Source organism: Manis pentadactyla, chromosome 4 (genome assembly GCF_030020395.1).
Source record: "Manis pentadactyla isolate mManPen7 chromosome 4, mManPen7.hap1, whole genome shotgun sequence".
NCBI classification, from domain to species: Eukaryota; Metazoa; Chordata; class Mammalia; order Pholidota; family Manidae; genus Manis; species Manis pentadactyla.
The window spans coordinates 133,932,454-133,949,232 of record NC_080022.1 but is presented as its reverse complement, the minus strand read 5'-3'; the positions used below and the strand labels follow the sequence as shown (position 1 = coordinate 133,949,232).

At 41.5% G+C, this 16,779-nt stretch overlaps 1 protein-coding gene across 1 annotated transcript in view; it reads left to right on the top strand.

Annotated features, from left to right (window-relative positions):
- Positions 1–16,779, top strand: part of LOC118933442 (cilia- and flagella-associated protein 52) — a 79,275-nt gene that overhangs the window by 36,622 nt on the left and 25,874 nt on the right. Inside the window, exons 4-8 of the mRNA XM_057499485.1 lie at positions 233–361; positions 9,370–9,469; positions 10,379–10,499; positions 13,166–13,259; positions 16,085–16,255. Coding sequence (XP_057355468.1) covers positions 233–361; positions 9,370–9,469; positions 10,379–10,499; positions 13,166–13,259; positions 16,085–16,255 — 615 coding nt within the window. The remainder of the gene's footprint in view (positions 1–232; positions 362–9,369; positions 9,470–10,378; positions 10,500–13,165; positions 13,260–16,084; positions 16,256–16,779) is intronic.

Sequence of the window (16,779 nt, the reverse complement as noted above, 5' to 3'; positions counted from 1 at the left end):
CACTGGTTTCTAGCCTCATGATCAAAGTTCCTTCAAAACTTTTTAAGTCTCACCCCTTTTTATCGTCTAATATCCAGTGTGGTTGAGGAGATGTCTGGGGGGTGGTGTCAATGTAATTCTTTCATTTCTTTGTAAGTCACCTGTTTTTTTCTTTATAGAACCACTAAAGGAGCTGCTTCTTATTTTGAAAGCCTTCCTTGCCCTGACTTTTCTGTCCGCCTCGTTTTGGCAGTGTGGTGGTGTGGAGCATAGCCAAGAGAGAAGCCATCTGCGGCAGTGCTGCCGCGGGCCTCAATGTCGGAAACACCACAACAGTGATCTTCTCGAGGTGCCGGGACGAGATGTTTGTTACTGCTGGCAAGTATGTGTCTGCAGTCAGGGTTTTCAGAACTCACAAGTCACTATATTTGCTTGTGCAGAAACCACGGTCATTCTAATTTGGGAGCACGTGTTTTTAGTCCTAGAGAAATATATACCTTACATTATAATTTTCATGATTTTGTAGTCTTTACAGATCCTTTCAACTGCAAGTCTCTTAAATATGGTTATTTGAAAATTCTATGCTTCCTGCTGAAAAGGTTCTGTTTATCTGCTAAATTCATTTCAGGTTCTTATCTGTTTGTTACTGATAACACATAGCCTGCAATCCATGCTCATCAAGGAATTTGCACAGCTGCACAGATTCACTTACTGGATGATGTTTCTTACCACCTGTTCTTGATTTAGGTCTCATGAAATGATAGGTCAGAGATGAACTGTGACAGGAAGTTTCAGATGTTTGACTATTAGCCTTATGAGATAATTTCCAGTAGAGTCAGCTTTAACCAGCTAATGGGGCCCAAGCTGAAGGTCTGAACAGAGGCCAGCATCTGTCTAACAGAAGAAATTAATTTACAGATTCACCAATCAGAGCCCTGTTTGGAGTTTGAAGGGAAAGTTAAGCCTGTACAAAATCATCCTCTTTTATATCATATACCAGTTCAAAAGTAAAAAATCTGTGCATGTAGGGTTGAGATATATGCTGGTGGGACTGGCCTTTTCACCCCATCTGTGTGTCCTGTCTGTGAAAGGCATGCATTGGTGGCCACTTTTCCAGCCAGAATAAAGAATTTGTGCTGCTCTGTATCTGTACTGTTTCCTGTCCCCACCTTATGATATGCAGCATACATTTGTTCTGTGGCTAATTGAGGAAGGATTTCTCCAGAGGCCATGAAACTACCTGGCTATCAGGAAAGCCAGTTAGGGAGCAGATGCTATTAGGCCAGTACTCTGATCCTAAAGCAGCTGACCATGTCCTGCCCTGTTGGGAGGCCACTGGTGACCAGGAAACTCTTAAGCTCTTTCAAGGTTCAGCCCCCTTCAGCTGCGGAGCAGTTTCACCAGGCCTTTGTTTTATGGGGGTCTATCCACTCCTCAGCAGCTGCTTTAGCAGCAGGCATTAGCTCATTCTGATAGCCGTGGACAAGGTTTCTCCAGGCATCAAAACTTGAATTTAAGTTAAAAAATTTGTTTTAGGACAATCTCTATACTATACTGATAACTGAGAAACTGTAAGCACCATTACATAACATTTCTGGTATGGTGCCCACATGCCCTGGTTGACCATATGGCCCCAATTTCAGGGCTCCCATTACGTTGTGTCCCCCATGAGACAACCTGCAAATTCCAGTATTTTAGCAGCCAAATGATGTCTGCCAGGAAGGACTTGGAAAAGCTGATTTTTTTGGAAAGTACTCAAAATAAGTATGTATATAAGATATATGTATGCATTCAGATAAAGAATTCAAAATACCAATTGAGCACTTACCTTGAGCATAACTCTGGAGGCTAAAAAAAAGAAAAAACGGAAAACTGAACTTAACTGATACATTGTTCGATTAGCCTTTTCTGCCTTAGGATATTAGCTAACGTCTTTGTGATATTGACTGTGACTTTTTTTTTTAATGTAGATAATTATTTTTTATTGAAGTGTAGTTGACACACAGTATTACATTACATTAGTTTCAGGTGTACAACAAACACAGTGATTCAACATTTATATACATGATAATTCTAGGTACCAGCTATCACCAAACCAAGTTGTTACAATATTTTGACTATATTCCTTATGCTATACATTACAGCCCGGTTACTTATTTATTTTACAATTGGAAGTGTGTACTTTTTTTTTTTTTTGTGAGGGCGTCTCTCATATTTATTGATCAAATGGTTGTTAACAACAATAAAATTCTGTATAGGGGAGTCAATGCTCAATGCACAATCATTAATCCACCCCAAACCTAATTTTCATCAGTCTCCAATTTTCTGAAGCATAACAAACAAGTTCTTACATGGAGAACAAATTCTTACATAGTGAATAAGTTACAACATGAACAGTACAAGGGCAGTCATCACAGAAACTTTCGGTTTTGCTCATGCATTATGAACTATAAACAGTCAGTTCAAATATGAATACTCATTTGAATTTTATACTTGATTTATATGTGGATACCACATTTCTCCCTTTATTATTATTATTTTTAATAAAATGCTGAAGTGGTAGGTAGATACAAGATAAAGGTACAAAACATAGTTTAGTGTTGTAAGAGAGCAAATGTAGATGATCAGGTGTGTGCCTATAGACTATGTGTTAATCCAAGCTAGATAAGGGCAATAAAACATCCACGTATGCAGAAGATTTCTCTCAGAACGGGGGGGGGGGGGTGACGTTCTAACCCTCACCTCTGTTGATCCCCAATTTCTCACCTGATGCCCCCCTGCGACTGTGCCTGTCTTAGGTTGTTCCTCCCTTGAGGAATCTTACCCGTCTCTGGCTAACCAGTCATCTTCCGGGGCCATACAGGGAAATGTTAAGTTGGTAAGTGAGAGAGAAGCCTTATTGTTTGAAAAGGTTAGCTTTTTACTTCTTTGCATATTTATGCCCTGTGGCTTCTATGCCCAGCATTTGTCTTGAGGTGTCTTTACCACTTGGAAGAATTATGATACTCGGTAAATTCGACATGTGGCACAAGTTCTATTTAAAGGTTGTGATTAGGTAGGAAGAAGAAAAGCTATAGAAGTAGCAGGCAGAAGAAAACCAGGGAAGATTGATTATTTCTTTGACATATCTTCTTGTAGAATAACTTCAGCATGGATAGGTTTTAAACTACTAATTAAATTGTGCACACACATTAACATAATAGGAATATAGTTACCTAACCAAAGCATACCTGTAATTACCAGACATCTCCAGTGAAACCAAGATAACCAGTTAGGCACCTTAGGCATTTGTGAAAACTTATCTATGATATGGTGAATATCGTACGACTGAACTTAAACAGTCTGAGAGAATTCAGATAAACTAGAACAACCCATTCCTGGGGACTGTTCATATCCCATATGTTCTTTTAACAATAAATAGTCTGTGGTTGTAAGATTTTGGAGTGCTACAATTTGCACATCTCCTAATTCTTGGTTGAGTTCCAACAGTATAGATCCAGTCCAATTTTTTGTTTTACTGTATGCACAGGCCAGCTTAGATATCTCCTTCATTATTCCCATGGCAAGTCCAGGAACTGGTGCGATGAGTGCATCTGCACCTGTGGCAGTGCGTGGATCTTTGTTGGAGTTTTTTTGTTGTTGTTGATCATCTTCTGTCATGAGTCTTCCCGAGAGTGCTGATGTTGGAAGTTCTTTTTCATATCGTATCTTAGTTCATTTTCGGGGTAGCCCAATAAGGCTTTTTTCCTCTGTATAAACACAAACAGGATGGGTCTTGCTTTTTTATCCATTCTGTTACTCTGTGTCTTTTGATTCATGCATTCAACCCATTAACATTTAGGGTGACTATTGAAAGATATGTACTTATTGCCATTGCAGGCTTTAAATTCGTGGTTACCAAAGGTTCAAGGTTAGCCTCTTTAGTATCTTACTGCCTAACTTAGCTCGCTTATTGAGCTGTTATATACACTGTCTGGAGATTCTTTTCTTCTTTCCCTTCTTGTTCCTCCTCCTCGATTCTTCATATGTTGGGTGTTTTGTGCTGTGCTCTTTCTAGGAGTGCTCCCATCTAGAGCAGTCCCTGTAACATGTTCTGTAGAGGTGGTTTGTGGAAAGCAAATTCCCTCAGCTTTTGTTTGTCTGGGAATTGTTTAATCCCACCGTCATATGTGAATGATAGTCGTGCTGGATACAGTATCCTTGGTTCAAGGCCCTTCTGTTTCATTGTATTAAATATATCATGCCATTCTCTTCTGGCCTGTAGGATTTCTGTTGAGAAATCTGACGTTAGCCTGATGGGTTTCCCTTTATAGGTGAGCTTTTTCTCTCTAGCTGCCTTTAACACTCTTTCCTTGTCCTTGATCTTTGCCATTTTAATTATTATGTGTCTTGGTGTTGCCCTTCTTGGATCCTTTCTGTTGGGGGTTCTGTGTATTTCCATGGTCTGTTCGATTACTTCCTCCCCCAGTGTGGGGAAGTTTTCAGCAATTATTTCTTCTAAGATACTTTCCATCTCTTTTCCTCTCTCTTCTTCTTCTGGGACCCCTATAATACGGATATTGTTCCTTTTGGATTGGTCACACAGTTCTCTTAATATTGTTTCATTCCTGGAGATCCTTTTGTCTCTCTCTATGTCAGCTTCTATGCGTTCCTGTTCTCTGGTTTCAATTCCATCAATGGCCTCTTGCATTCTATCCATTCTGCTTATAAACCCTTCCAGAGTTTGTTTCATTTCTGCGATCTTCTTTCTGGCATCTGTGATCTCCTTCCGGACTTCATCCCATTTCTCTTGCGTATTTCTCTGCATCTCTGTCAGCATGTTTATGATTCTTATTTTGAATTCTTTTTCAGGGAGACTGGTTAGGTCTGTCTCCTTCTCTGGTGTTGTCTCTGTGATCTTTGTCTGCCTGTAGCTTTGCCTTTTCATGGTGATAGGAATAGTCTGCAGAACTGGGACGAGTGACAGCTGGAAGGACTTCCTTTCTTGTTGGTTTGTGGCCCTCCTCTCCTGGGAGAACAGCGACCTCTAGTGACTTGTGCTGGGAAGCTGCACGCAGACAGGGTTTCTGCTTCCTGTTGGGCTGCTATGGAGTTAATCTCCGCTGTTGCTGTGGGCGTGTCCCCGCTCTGGCAGCTACTCCAAAGTGGTGGAGTCACGTTGGAGCAGGAGCGGCTGGGAGGCTATTTATCTCCGTAAGGGGCCTGCCTGCTCCCTGCAGCCCAGGGGTTAGGGTGCCCAGAGATCCCGGATTCCCTACCTCTGGATTAAGTGTCCCACCCTGCCCCTTTAAGACTTCCAAAAAGCACCCGCCAAAACAAAACAACGACCACCAAAAAAAAAAAAAAAAAAAAAAAGGTGGTCGCTCGTTTTTCTTTATTCTCCGGTGCCAGCCTCAGGCCTCTGCTCACCGGTCTTGCTGCCCTGTTTCCCTAGTATTGGAGTCTCTATCCCTTTAAGACTACCAAAACGCGCTTGCCAAAACAAAACAGCAAAAAAAAAAAAAAAAAAATTTAAAAAAATGGGCGCTTGCTTTTCTGGTGTCCTCCTGCACCAGGCCACCGGTGCCTGCTCGCTGTTCTTGCTGCCCTGTTTCCCTAGTATTGGGGTCCCTATCCCTTTAAGACTTCTAAAAAGCGCTCGCCAAAACAAAACAGCAAAAAAGCAAAAAAAAACCAAAAAACAACAAAAAAATGGTCGCGCGCTGTTCTTATGTCCTCCGGTACCCGGCCTCCAGTGCCCGCTCACTGTTCTTGCTGCCCTTTTTCCCTAGCATCCAGGGCCCCCTGGGCACGTACTGTGTCTGCACTCTGGCCGGGATGGCTGGGGTGGGTGTTCGGCAGTCCTGGGCTCTGTCTTCCTCCCACTCTGCCTATTCTTCTCCTGCCAGGAGCTGCAGGGAGGGGCGCTCAGCTCCCGCCGGGCCGGGGCTTGTATCTTACCCCCTTCGCGAGGCGCTGGGTTCTCTCAGTTGCAGATGTGGTCTGGATATTGTCCTGTGTCCTCTGGTCTTTATTCTAGGAAGGGTTGTCTTTGTTATATATTCATAGATACATGTTGTTTTGGGAGGAGATTTCCACTGCTCTACTCACGCCGCCATCTTCCGCCCCTTGAATCGGATTTCAATCTTTTGGAATTTTCTGAGTCTCTTTTTGTGGCCTAGTATATGTTCTATTCTGGAGAATATTCCATGTGCAGTTGAGAAGAATGTGTATCCTGTTGCTTTTGGATGTAGAGTTCTATAGATGTCTATTAGGTCCATCTGCTCTACTGTGTTGTTCAGTGCTTCCGTGTCCTTACTTATTTTCTGCCCGGTGGATCTATCCTTTGGGGTGAGTGGTGTGTTGAAGTCTCCTAGAATGAATGCATTGCAGTCTATTTTCCCCTTTAGTTCTGTTAGTATTTGTTTCACATATGCTGGTGGTCCTGTGTTGGGTGCATATATATTTAGAATGGTTATATCCTCTTGTTGGACTGAGCCCTTCATGATTATGTAGTGTCCTTCTTCATCTCTTGTTACTTTCTTTGTTTTGAAGTCTATTTTGTCTGATATTAGTACTGCAACCCCTGCTTTCTTCTCGCTGTTGTTTGCCTGAAATATGTTTTTCCATCCCTTGACTTTTAGTCTGTACATGTCTTTGGGTTTGAGGTGAGTTTCTTGTAAGCAGCATATGGATGGGTCTTGCTTTTTTATCCATTCTGTTACTCTGTGTCTTTTGATTGGTGCATTCAGCCCATTAACATTTAGGGTGACTATTGAAAGATATGTACTTATTGCCATTGCAGGCTTTAAATTCGTGGTTACCAAATGTTCAAGGTTAGCCTCTTTAGTGTCTTACTTCCTAACTTAGCTCACTTATTGAGCTGTTATATACACAATTTGGAGATTCTTTTCTTCTCTCCCTTCTTACTCCTCCTCCTCCATTCTTCATATGTTGGGTGTTTTGTTCTGTGCTCTTTCTAGGAGTGCTCCCATCTAGAGCAGTCCCTGTAAGATGTCCTGTAGACGTAGTTTGTGGGAAGCAAATTCCCTCAGCTTTTGTTTGTCTAGGAATTGTTTAATCCCACCATCATATTTGAATGATAGCCGTGCTGGATACAATATCCTTGGTTCAAGGCCCTTCTGTTTCATTGCATTAAATATATCATGCCATTCTCTTCTGGTCTGTAGGGTTTCTGTTGAGAAGTCTGACGTTAGCCTGATGGGTTTTCCTTTATAGGTGACCTTTTTCTCTCTAGCTGCCTTTAAAACTCTTTCCTTGTCCTTGATCTTTGCCATTTTAATTATTATGTGTCTTGGTGTTGTCCTCCTTGGATCCTTTCTGTTGGGGGTTCTGTGTATTTCCGTGGTCTGTTCGATTATTTCCTCCCCCAGTTTGGGGAAGTTTTCAGCAATTATTTCTTCCAAGATACTTTCCATTCCTTTTCCTCTCTCTTCTTCTTCTGGTTCCCCTATAATACGGATATTGTTCCTTTTTGATTGGTCACACAGTTCTCTTAATATTGTTTCATTCCTGGTGATCCTTTTGTCTCTCTCTATGTCAGCTTCTATGCGTTCCTGTTCTCTGGTTTCAATTCCATCAATGGCCTCTTGCATCCTATCCATTCGGCTTATAAACCCTTCCAGAGTTTGTTTCATTTCTGTAATCTCCTTTCTGGCATCTGTGATCTTCCTCTGGACTTCATCCCATATCTCTTGTGTATTTCTCTGCATCTCTGTCAGCATGTTTATGATTTTTATTTTGAATTCTCAGTCAGGAAGAGTGGTTAGGTCTGTCTCCTTCTCTGGTGTTGTCTTTGTGATCTTTGTCGGCCTGTAGCTTTGCCTTTTCATGGTGATAGGAATAGTTTGCAGAGCTGGGACGAGTGACAGCTGGACGAACTTCCCTTCTTGTTGGTTTGTGTCTCTCCTCTCCTGGGAGAACAGCGACCTCTAGTGGCTTGTGCTGGGTAGCTGCACGCAGACAGGGCTTCTGCTTCCTGCCCCGCTGCTATGGAGTTTATCTGCGCTGTTGCTGTGGGCGTGGCCTGGCTCAGGCCGCTGCTCCAAAGTGGTGGAGTCGTATTGGAGCAGGAGCGGCTGGGAGGGTATTTATCTCCGTAAGGGGCCTCCCTGCTCCCTGCAGCCTAGGGGATTAGGGTGCCCAGAGATCCCGGGATTCCCTACCTCTGGATTAAGTGTCCCGCCCTGCCCCTTTAAGACTTCCAAAAAGCACCCGCCAAAACAAAAGAATGCCCCCCCCCCAAAAAAAATTTTTTTTTTAATTAAAAAATGTAAAAAAAAAAAATGGCCGCTCGTTTTTCTTTATTCTCTGGCGCCAGCCTCAGGCATCTGCTCACTGGTCTTGCTGCCCATTTTACCTAGTATTGGGGTCCCTATCCCTTTAAGACTTCCAAAAAGCGTTCGCCAGAACAAAACAGCAAAAAAAAGAAAAAAATGTCCGCTTGCTTTTCTTATGTCCACTGGCGCCAGACCTCCAGTACCCGCTCACTGTTCTTGGTGCCCTGTTTCCCTAGTATCCAGGGCCCCGTGCACACACTGTGCGCTCTGGCCCGGATGGCGGGGGCTGGGTGTTCAGCAGTTCTGGGCTCCGTCGCCCTCCCGCTCTGCCTATTCTTCTCCCGCCGGGAGCTGGGTGAGGGGCGCTCAGGTCCCGACGGGCCGGGGCTTGTATCTTACCCCCTTTATGAGGCACTGGGTTCTCACAGGTGTGGATGTGGTCTGGATGTTGTCCTGTGTCCTCTGGTCTTTATTCTAGGAAGAGTTGTCTTTGTTATATTTTCATAGATATATGTGGTTTTGGGAGGAGATTTCTGCTGCTCTACTCACGCTGCCATCTTGGCTCTCCTCTCTTGACTGTGACATTTTTATACAATTATTAATTCAGATTAACTCAACATACCATGATTAAGTACCAATTATATACCAAGTCTTGTGTTAGGTGCTGATTTTGACTCTTAGTTGCTTAGTCTCATTTATCCTTCCTTGAATGAAGTGCTTCCCTTTTAAAAATGTCCTCACAAGTCAATACCTTGAAAGCAACATACTTCATGAACCCGGGTTTGTTTTTCATTTGTTTGTTTATATTTATGTTGGTTCATATTACAGTAGAGAGTATTCACTTTAAAGTGAGAGAAAGGTAGGTGTGAATCCCTGCCGTGCTGTGTTTGGGCTCTGTGTTTTCTCATTTGGAGACTGGGGATCCATAAAATCTGTCCCATCCAGTGGTTGTGAGGACTGAGTGGAAGATTGTAGGCAGAGCCCTAGGCCATCACAAACCCTCAAAAATACCTAGTTCTGTTCAGCTTGTTCTACAAGAGAATACAGAAAACAGAGAAGAGAGGAAGCAGCTATTCAATGGATATCCATTTGATTGTGAGTTTTTCTGCAGTGGAACAATTCGAGTATGGGAACTGGATCTCCCAAATAGGAAAATCTGGCCAACTGAGTGCCAAACAGGACAGACGAAAAGAATTGTCATGAGTATTACAGTAAGTATTACTTTAAGTGTTATTGTAAGTAACTATATTAGTACAAGGTCCTAACATAACTGACCAAGGCATGTGTGTATATGTGCGTACATACACGTGTATATGTGCCTTGGGCGGGGGAGTAGAGAGGTGAGGTCTGGACACGTGGGATGTTAATTGAGAGGCACAGGTGAGGGAGAGCCTTACTTCCAGGACTCCCTTCAGAAGTTAGAAAGGAGCTGCCCAGACACAGCCCTGGGACTGTCTTCTTTTACTGGAACTGGACTGTCATTAGACACTGGGAACCTGCCTCACCTAGAGGGAAGCAGTGTAGCCAGTGGGTACTCAGAGGCCACAGCACATCCCTATGCCACTTAGATTATTTCTGCCACTGGAAATGAAGTGTCTAAAATAAAATTCATTGTTGAAATGCAGCCTCTTGTGTAAAGAGGAATTCGTCATGTGTTTTTAATGTGGACTCATACATTCATACATATAACTCCATTTTCCATTGACTTGTTCCTTCTGTTTAATGCATAATCATTTTATGAATATAGACTTTGGAAAATGAGATAAAGCGAATGTGTAATCTCTCTGGAAGAGCACACCTTCATCCGAGGAACCCTTTGGAGGTGTCTCAGGAATTGAACTGGCAGGGTATGCATACACATGAGACACAAATAGGCGTCCAGTGAAATGCACAGGCTAGTAGGAGTCTAATATTTCCTCCAGGTCTGAGTCTAACCCTGATTCTGCTCCCTCAGAGTTCTTCTTACCAATCTTTGAGTCTGAGGAAGTGAAAGTAGCTGTGAGCACCTTTGTAGGTCTTCATGGGGTTTCAGAGAAAGTTCTTCCCATCCCTGATCAGGGGCTCATGGCATCACTGGGGAAACCCAGTCTTCAGATTGCATTATTCTCTCTGATCCCCAGATGGCCAGTGATGACAGTTTTTTCTACATTGGCACCACAACTGGAGATATTCTGAAAATGAACCCAAGGACTAAACTGCTGGTAGACACTGGGCCTGCGAAGGACAAATTCAGTCTGGTGAGTAGTCAACATCAAATTCTGCTCTGGCCTGTTGTTATCTAGTGATTTCTTGCCTCCGTTGGTAGCACAGACTTCCATTAAGAAAAAGTTCATGGTGTATCCAAAGCCCAAAACCACCAGGGGCATTGACTGGTTCCCTAAGCCCTTGTCTCTGGTTATATTCAGGGCAGAGGTATTCCTAAGGTGTCCTCAGTTAGGGAATCAGAACTACACCTTTTCCCACATCTGCAAAGCATAGGCCTGTGGCTTTGTGATTTGTACCTACATTGGGTCCAGCATTTGGGCAGGCTTGTTGCCACGTGTACGAGGACTGTGATCTTTGATCTGCAAGACTGTCTATATGTATATATGTATATATACATTTTTTTCTAATCTTAGATTAGAAATAACTATATCTTATGTTTTAGCCTCAACTGCTGTTATATCATGAATAAGACCTAAACATCTTCAATTGTTTCTATTTGCAGAATTCCTAATGATTCTAGTTAAAAGTCCAATAAAAGACTGACATTTAAACCAAAATTAAAAAGCCTATGATCCAAGGGTGAGTTTCCTGAATAAGTGCTTCTATTTTTAGTACCTCCAGAGAATTACAAGGGTTGGTTCTACTAAACTTTGAATCTGAAAGCTGTGCTAGGGTCTGCACCTGCCTCTCTCAGGTACGGTAAAAGAACAGATGGTTGCAACGAAGCTTAGATACTTTCCTACTTAGAAGATATTCCCAGGAAACTGAAATATTGCACCGTGTTCCTGGGAAGATATCAGAGTTTTCTTAATCACACAACCATTTAATAGTCAAGATTTATGGAAATGCCTAAGAGTGGGAGAAAGCTATAGTAGAGGTAGAGAAGAGTTTAGAAATAATCCTACAGGACATCAAGGTATAGACTAGTTCACTGTTTTTCAAATTATTTTTAGGAAAGAGATTCTAATACATTAAACAGATCAGTTTACAGGAGGGCAAGGCTTAGAGCCCAGCCACTTCCCACTCCTGAGGCACCTCCAAAGGGCTCCGTAAAACACTTCGTGGAAAATACTGATCCAGCTCTTTTTGCCTCCCCAGCACTTGGTATCTAAGTGCCTTTCCAAAGAAGATGCCAGCTCTCTCAGTGTTCCTCCAACTTTGGTATTAAATGCCATCCTTGGTGGCACTATGGATGATTTAATTCCTAACCATTCTGGTCTGATGGTAAATTCTACAAAGCAATGGTTCCAAGATGCATTTTCTTCACGTGGAAAGAAAATAATTCTTATGGGATGAATAGATAGGAGGCATCGTTGAAGACATTTGGTTGGAATATCATGTCCTTTTGGGCAGTTACCCATTTTGAAACTCTACTTTAATGTTTGCTCTATGGTTAGAGAGGTAAAGAATAGGAATGGTGTCCAATGGACCTATTAGGCATACAGCACTAGAATGAAAATGATGATGATGCTTAAAAACAGTACATGGTCAATAAATGTCCAGACATGGAGCGAAGCACCATTATCTCATTTGATCCTCACCACAATCTGATGAGAAAGGTACCATTTCACCCCTGCTTTACGGATGAAGAAAGTGAACCACATACCATTTGATATCTCATGGCTGGCAAGTAGTAGAGCTGAGATGTGAACCCAGGCCGACTGGTTCCAGGACTTGTACACTGAACAATAACATTTATAGTTTCAAAATGGTGTATTTGGGAATTACACACAGGTGACTTTGAGGCTCCATTGAACTCTTTATCCCTGCTTCCCCAAACCTCTGAACAAATGCTAATAAGAATATTCACTCCAGAGATGATTCCTCACTGGCCAGGCATTCATCCCCTTGTCTTGCTGCAACACTTTTAGAATTGGGTGTGGGGTCAGGAGCAGGAAGCACATAATTCTGGTTCATACCTTCATATTCTTGAGTCTTGGCTTCTCTTTTTAAACATCAAGAAATGCCCTTTGAACCAGAACAGGTAAAATACACTTTAATGTAACTTGAAAGGATGTAATACTTGTTTCATAATATCAAGTGTCATTAAGACACAAACCTATAAAGTCATTAGCTATATTATTATTGAAAGTTTTAAAAGAAAATGTTGGTCATGCACAGTTTAAAATTAGAACTTCAGAGTAGGTGCTATAAAATGGCCATCGTACATCTGCAAACTTTGAAGATGACTTTGAATTTGAACATTTCCTGTTATGGTGAGATTATGTACTGCATGCTTCAGTTCAGGAAATAGAGTCACCAGCAATATGGAGTGTGTCATGCTTTCTTTGGATGTTGAATACAGTCTCTTTGCTCTAGAAGAATTAAGTTCTGGTGCAAACAGTGGCAGCTAAGGAACTAATGGTATGGCTGTGCTTACTTATGCCTTTTGCTCTAACTTTCTTTGAGTGGGTACAAAGTGCTAATTCTTAATACATTCAAAGCACACAGGTGGTTCCAAAGGGAGGAAGTTTGGGAAGCCTGTTTGCTCCCTGCAGGCCCAGGAGGGCTACTTCCAGTTGGTACCGAGCCCTTTTGGCCGGCCCCATGGTGCACCCCAGGCAGTACCACCAGGAGCTTCACCCAAGCAATGTGTGGCTTCATTACATGTCCCCGCCAGGCCCATTGTGTGAAGTGTGCATTGATTCCTAAGGAGGAAACCCTTTGTGCTTTTTCTCAATGCTGTTTCTCCCCACAAGGAGTGTCAGCTATCAAGTGCCTGAAGATGGGGGGTTTGTTAGTGGGTTCTGGAGCCAGACTGCTGGTCTTCTGTAAAAGTCCCACCTACAAATCCATCCATTAAGTTCCAGGCTCCACAGCAGGTGGGATGGGGAGAGACTCAGCAGAGGGAGGTTTGCTTTAAGTCAGCAACTAAGCTATACTGGCAAAGTGGTATTTGGTTAAAGAATTCCTCTTACTGTTAAAATTAGTAGTTGGAATCACAACAGATGGTGGTTTCTTTGCCGATGAGAAGACAATGGCTTATGCTGAATCCAACCAAAGTAGCCCACTATTGTCTAGGGAGATACTGCCCTTCTAATAAGTATGTAAATGATTATTTAGCTAATACATTGAGCAGTGACAGAGAAAATATGCTGTTATAAATGTATCCAACAAATAACCTGAAATTTCAGACTTTCAAAATTTTTTTATTCAATGAAATTTATTCTGTAATGGGTACCTATTACATAGGTAGATAGCAGGCACTATGCTAGTAGCCAATACATTTGAATACAAATTTTAATACAAATAGCCAACATTACCAGCTATTTCTATGTATCAGATACTATGTTATGTACTTTTCCTGGCTTATCTAATTAAAATAAAATGAAATAAAGCTTTATACATTGTCATTAACAAGTATTTATTGAGTACCTCCATCCAAACAAATGTACTAATGCTATTAAAACATAAAATAAGATATGGTCTTTGCCCTCCCAGAACCTACAGTCTGGTTTGGAGATAAAAGTCACATGAAAAAGTCACTATAATACAGGATAATATAGAAACACAAATCTCATGATCCAGATAAAGTGAAATATATCGTGGATGTTGTAGAGAAGATCAGAGAAGGGAGTGATCTTGTTGGATAGCGAGGTCAGGAAATATATTTCACAGAGGTGCAGAGGCAAAAGTTGAACTTAGCTTCGACAAAGCCAGATTCCCCTAGATATGCTCCATGTGACCTCTGCCAGCTCGAAGGAGGCCCGGGGTACCTGCGGATACCTTGCAGAAAAAAGCGGATGTAGTGTATGGGTTGTTTTCCTTCAGATCTGTATGGAGCACTCACTAGGTATGGAGGGCTCTTCTGGGAATGTGTGGGGTATGCCAATGGCTAAAGCAAACAAAAATGAAGAAAAAACCCCCCTGCCCTCATGGAGCTTACATTCTAGCAAGAGGGAAAAGACCGTAGAATAAATCAAATAAACAAGTAGTGCATAGTATTAAAGGGTGATGAGTACAGTGGAGACAAGTGGAGCAGGATGTAGGGAGATGGGAGGTCCAAGTTTGAAGTGGGGTCATGGGACAGGCTGCAATTTTAAATTCAGTGCTCAGGATAGGCCTTACTGAGAATATATTTGGACCAGTTTTTTGTTTGTATGAAGGGAATAGGAGAGAGAGGCAACTTAAGAACAATGTTAGGTAGTCTGTGAATAGGTGAGGTAAGTATAAAAAATTAACCACTACCCCCCAAAAATAAAAAAATTAACCCCCTAATTTTTAATTCCTTGTTTCTAATACACAAAAATTCCCCCTGGAATGAAGATAATTAGATTCAAAGCAGTTATTACAAGATTTCTAATATATGTTCCAAACTAACCTTCTGTGACAGCATAGGCTCAAATTGGATGGAGAGATTTCTGCCTCTTTGGGTTTTAATAGATTGAGGATGCAGCTCACATGAGGTCATGGAGACGAGAAAGGGAAGTAGAAAGAGAAAACAGACCACCAGATCCCTGACTTTACCCCTAGAGTCCTGGGCTTTATCTTTTCTTCTAGAGAGCCCAGATGCTAATAGTCAATATTTCCTGACAGCCCTCTATGGCCACATGTACATTACCTCCATTATCTCCAATCTTCACTACGACTCTGTAGAGGAGGAATTATTCTGTAGTTGAATAAACTGAGGTCCAGAGATTTTTGGCAGCTTTTCTAGTCACAGAGCTCTAGTTAGTGAGGAAGCTGGGATATGACTTGGGGGTCCATCCTTTCTTCATTAACTGTTCTGTGTCCCACCAACAAATTTGTCTTTGTGAAATACTGCATTTCCCATGCTGGCTCCTTGAACTAGAATCCCCATTGAATTCTTATTGTTGAACTAACTTAGTTGCAGAGCAAGGATGGGTCTCTAGGGTCACATTCATTTATACATTCTTATTTTTAAAAGTTCATATTCATTAAACATTTGGTGAGCAGAGGGATCTGGAATGTGGAAGATAAAATAATCTTTGAAAACTTCAATGAGTCTAGCCACTATTAGCACTTTGTTGTTTCTTCTTAACTGTGTTATTCATATAAATGTTAAAATAATTGTACTTATTTTGTATATAAAACTTTATATTCTACTTCTTTTACTTGGTGTAAACATCATAAACATTTTCTATATCACTACATAACCTTTTTTTTTTATTGTGGTAAAATATGCATGTACTCCATAATCCCTTAATCATGGTTTTAAAGAACATTTAACTATTTCATTACAATTGTATGTTTAGGTTGTTTCCAACTTTTTAGTCTTTTAAATTACAATTATAATAACATCCTTTAACATAAAGGTTTCCCCCCCAATTTTTGGATTATTTCCCAGCAATGGAATTAATCAATTATTTAATTGCATGTTCATTTGTGTCCATGAATGTTTTTTCTATGCAAATCCCACCTGTGCTGCATAACCTATTTCATACTATATCTCACAGATGAAGCAGTATAAACTGCTGGCCTCTCCCTCTACTGACCATGTGTACCCAAAATTGTGTATAAACTCCTGCCTTTCCAATTGCGTCACCTCCTTGAAGGATGTCCCAGGTCACATGCCTGATTTATGTCCTCCGTCATACTTTAGATGGCTAATAAATATTCATCGACTTAATGAGTCTACTTCACCTCTTTGCTTTCCTTCAAAGGAAAATCCAGTTACAAGGTGCCATCACCTCTATCACTCTTCAAGGGGAAGGACACCTTTTCATAGGAACAGAAGAATCCCGGATTTATCGTGTCAACTTCACAGATTTCAAAGAGACTCTCATTGCAACTTGTCACTTTGAAGCTGTCCGGGACATTGTCTTTCCATTGTAAGTAGAATAAGAAAATATTTTTGCCCCTAAAAACAATAAAAAATGAACATCTGATGCAGTGTGCAAGGAAACTTCATTTTATTAATGTATTTTCAATATCTATTAGAATAATTATGGTTTTTCTCCTTAAATTTACTATTAGAGTCAATTATTTTAATATTTTTTATTTAATAACATCATAATATATAACACTTATATTTGATTATCATTGTTATTTAATTTTTATTAACAAAGATTATTTCGGAGGGGCAGAAGATGGCGGCGTGAGTAGAGCAGCGGAAATCTCCTCCCAAAACAACATATATCTATGAAAATATAACAAAGACAACCCTTCCTAGAATAAAGACCAGAGGACACAGGACAATATCCAGACCACATCCGCACCTGAGAGAACCCAGCGCCTCGCGAAGGGGGTAAGATACAAGCCCCGGCCCCGCGGGAGCCGAGCGCCCCTCCCCCCAACTCCCGGCGGGAGAAGAGCAGGCAGAGCGGGAGGGAGACGGAGCACAGGGCTGCCGAGC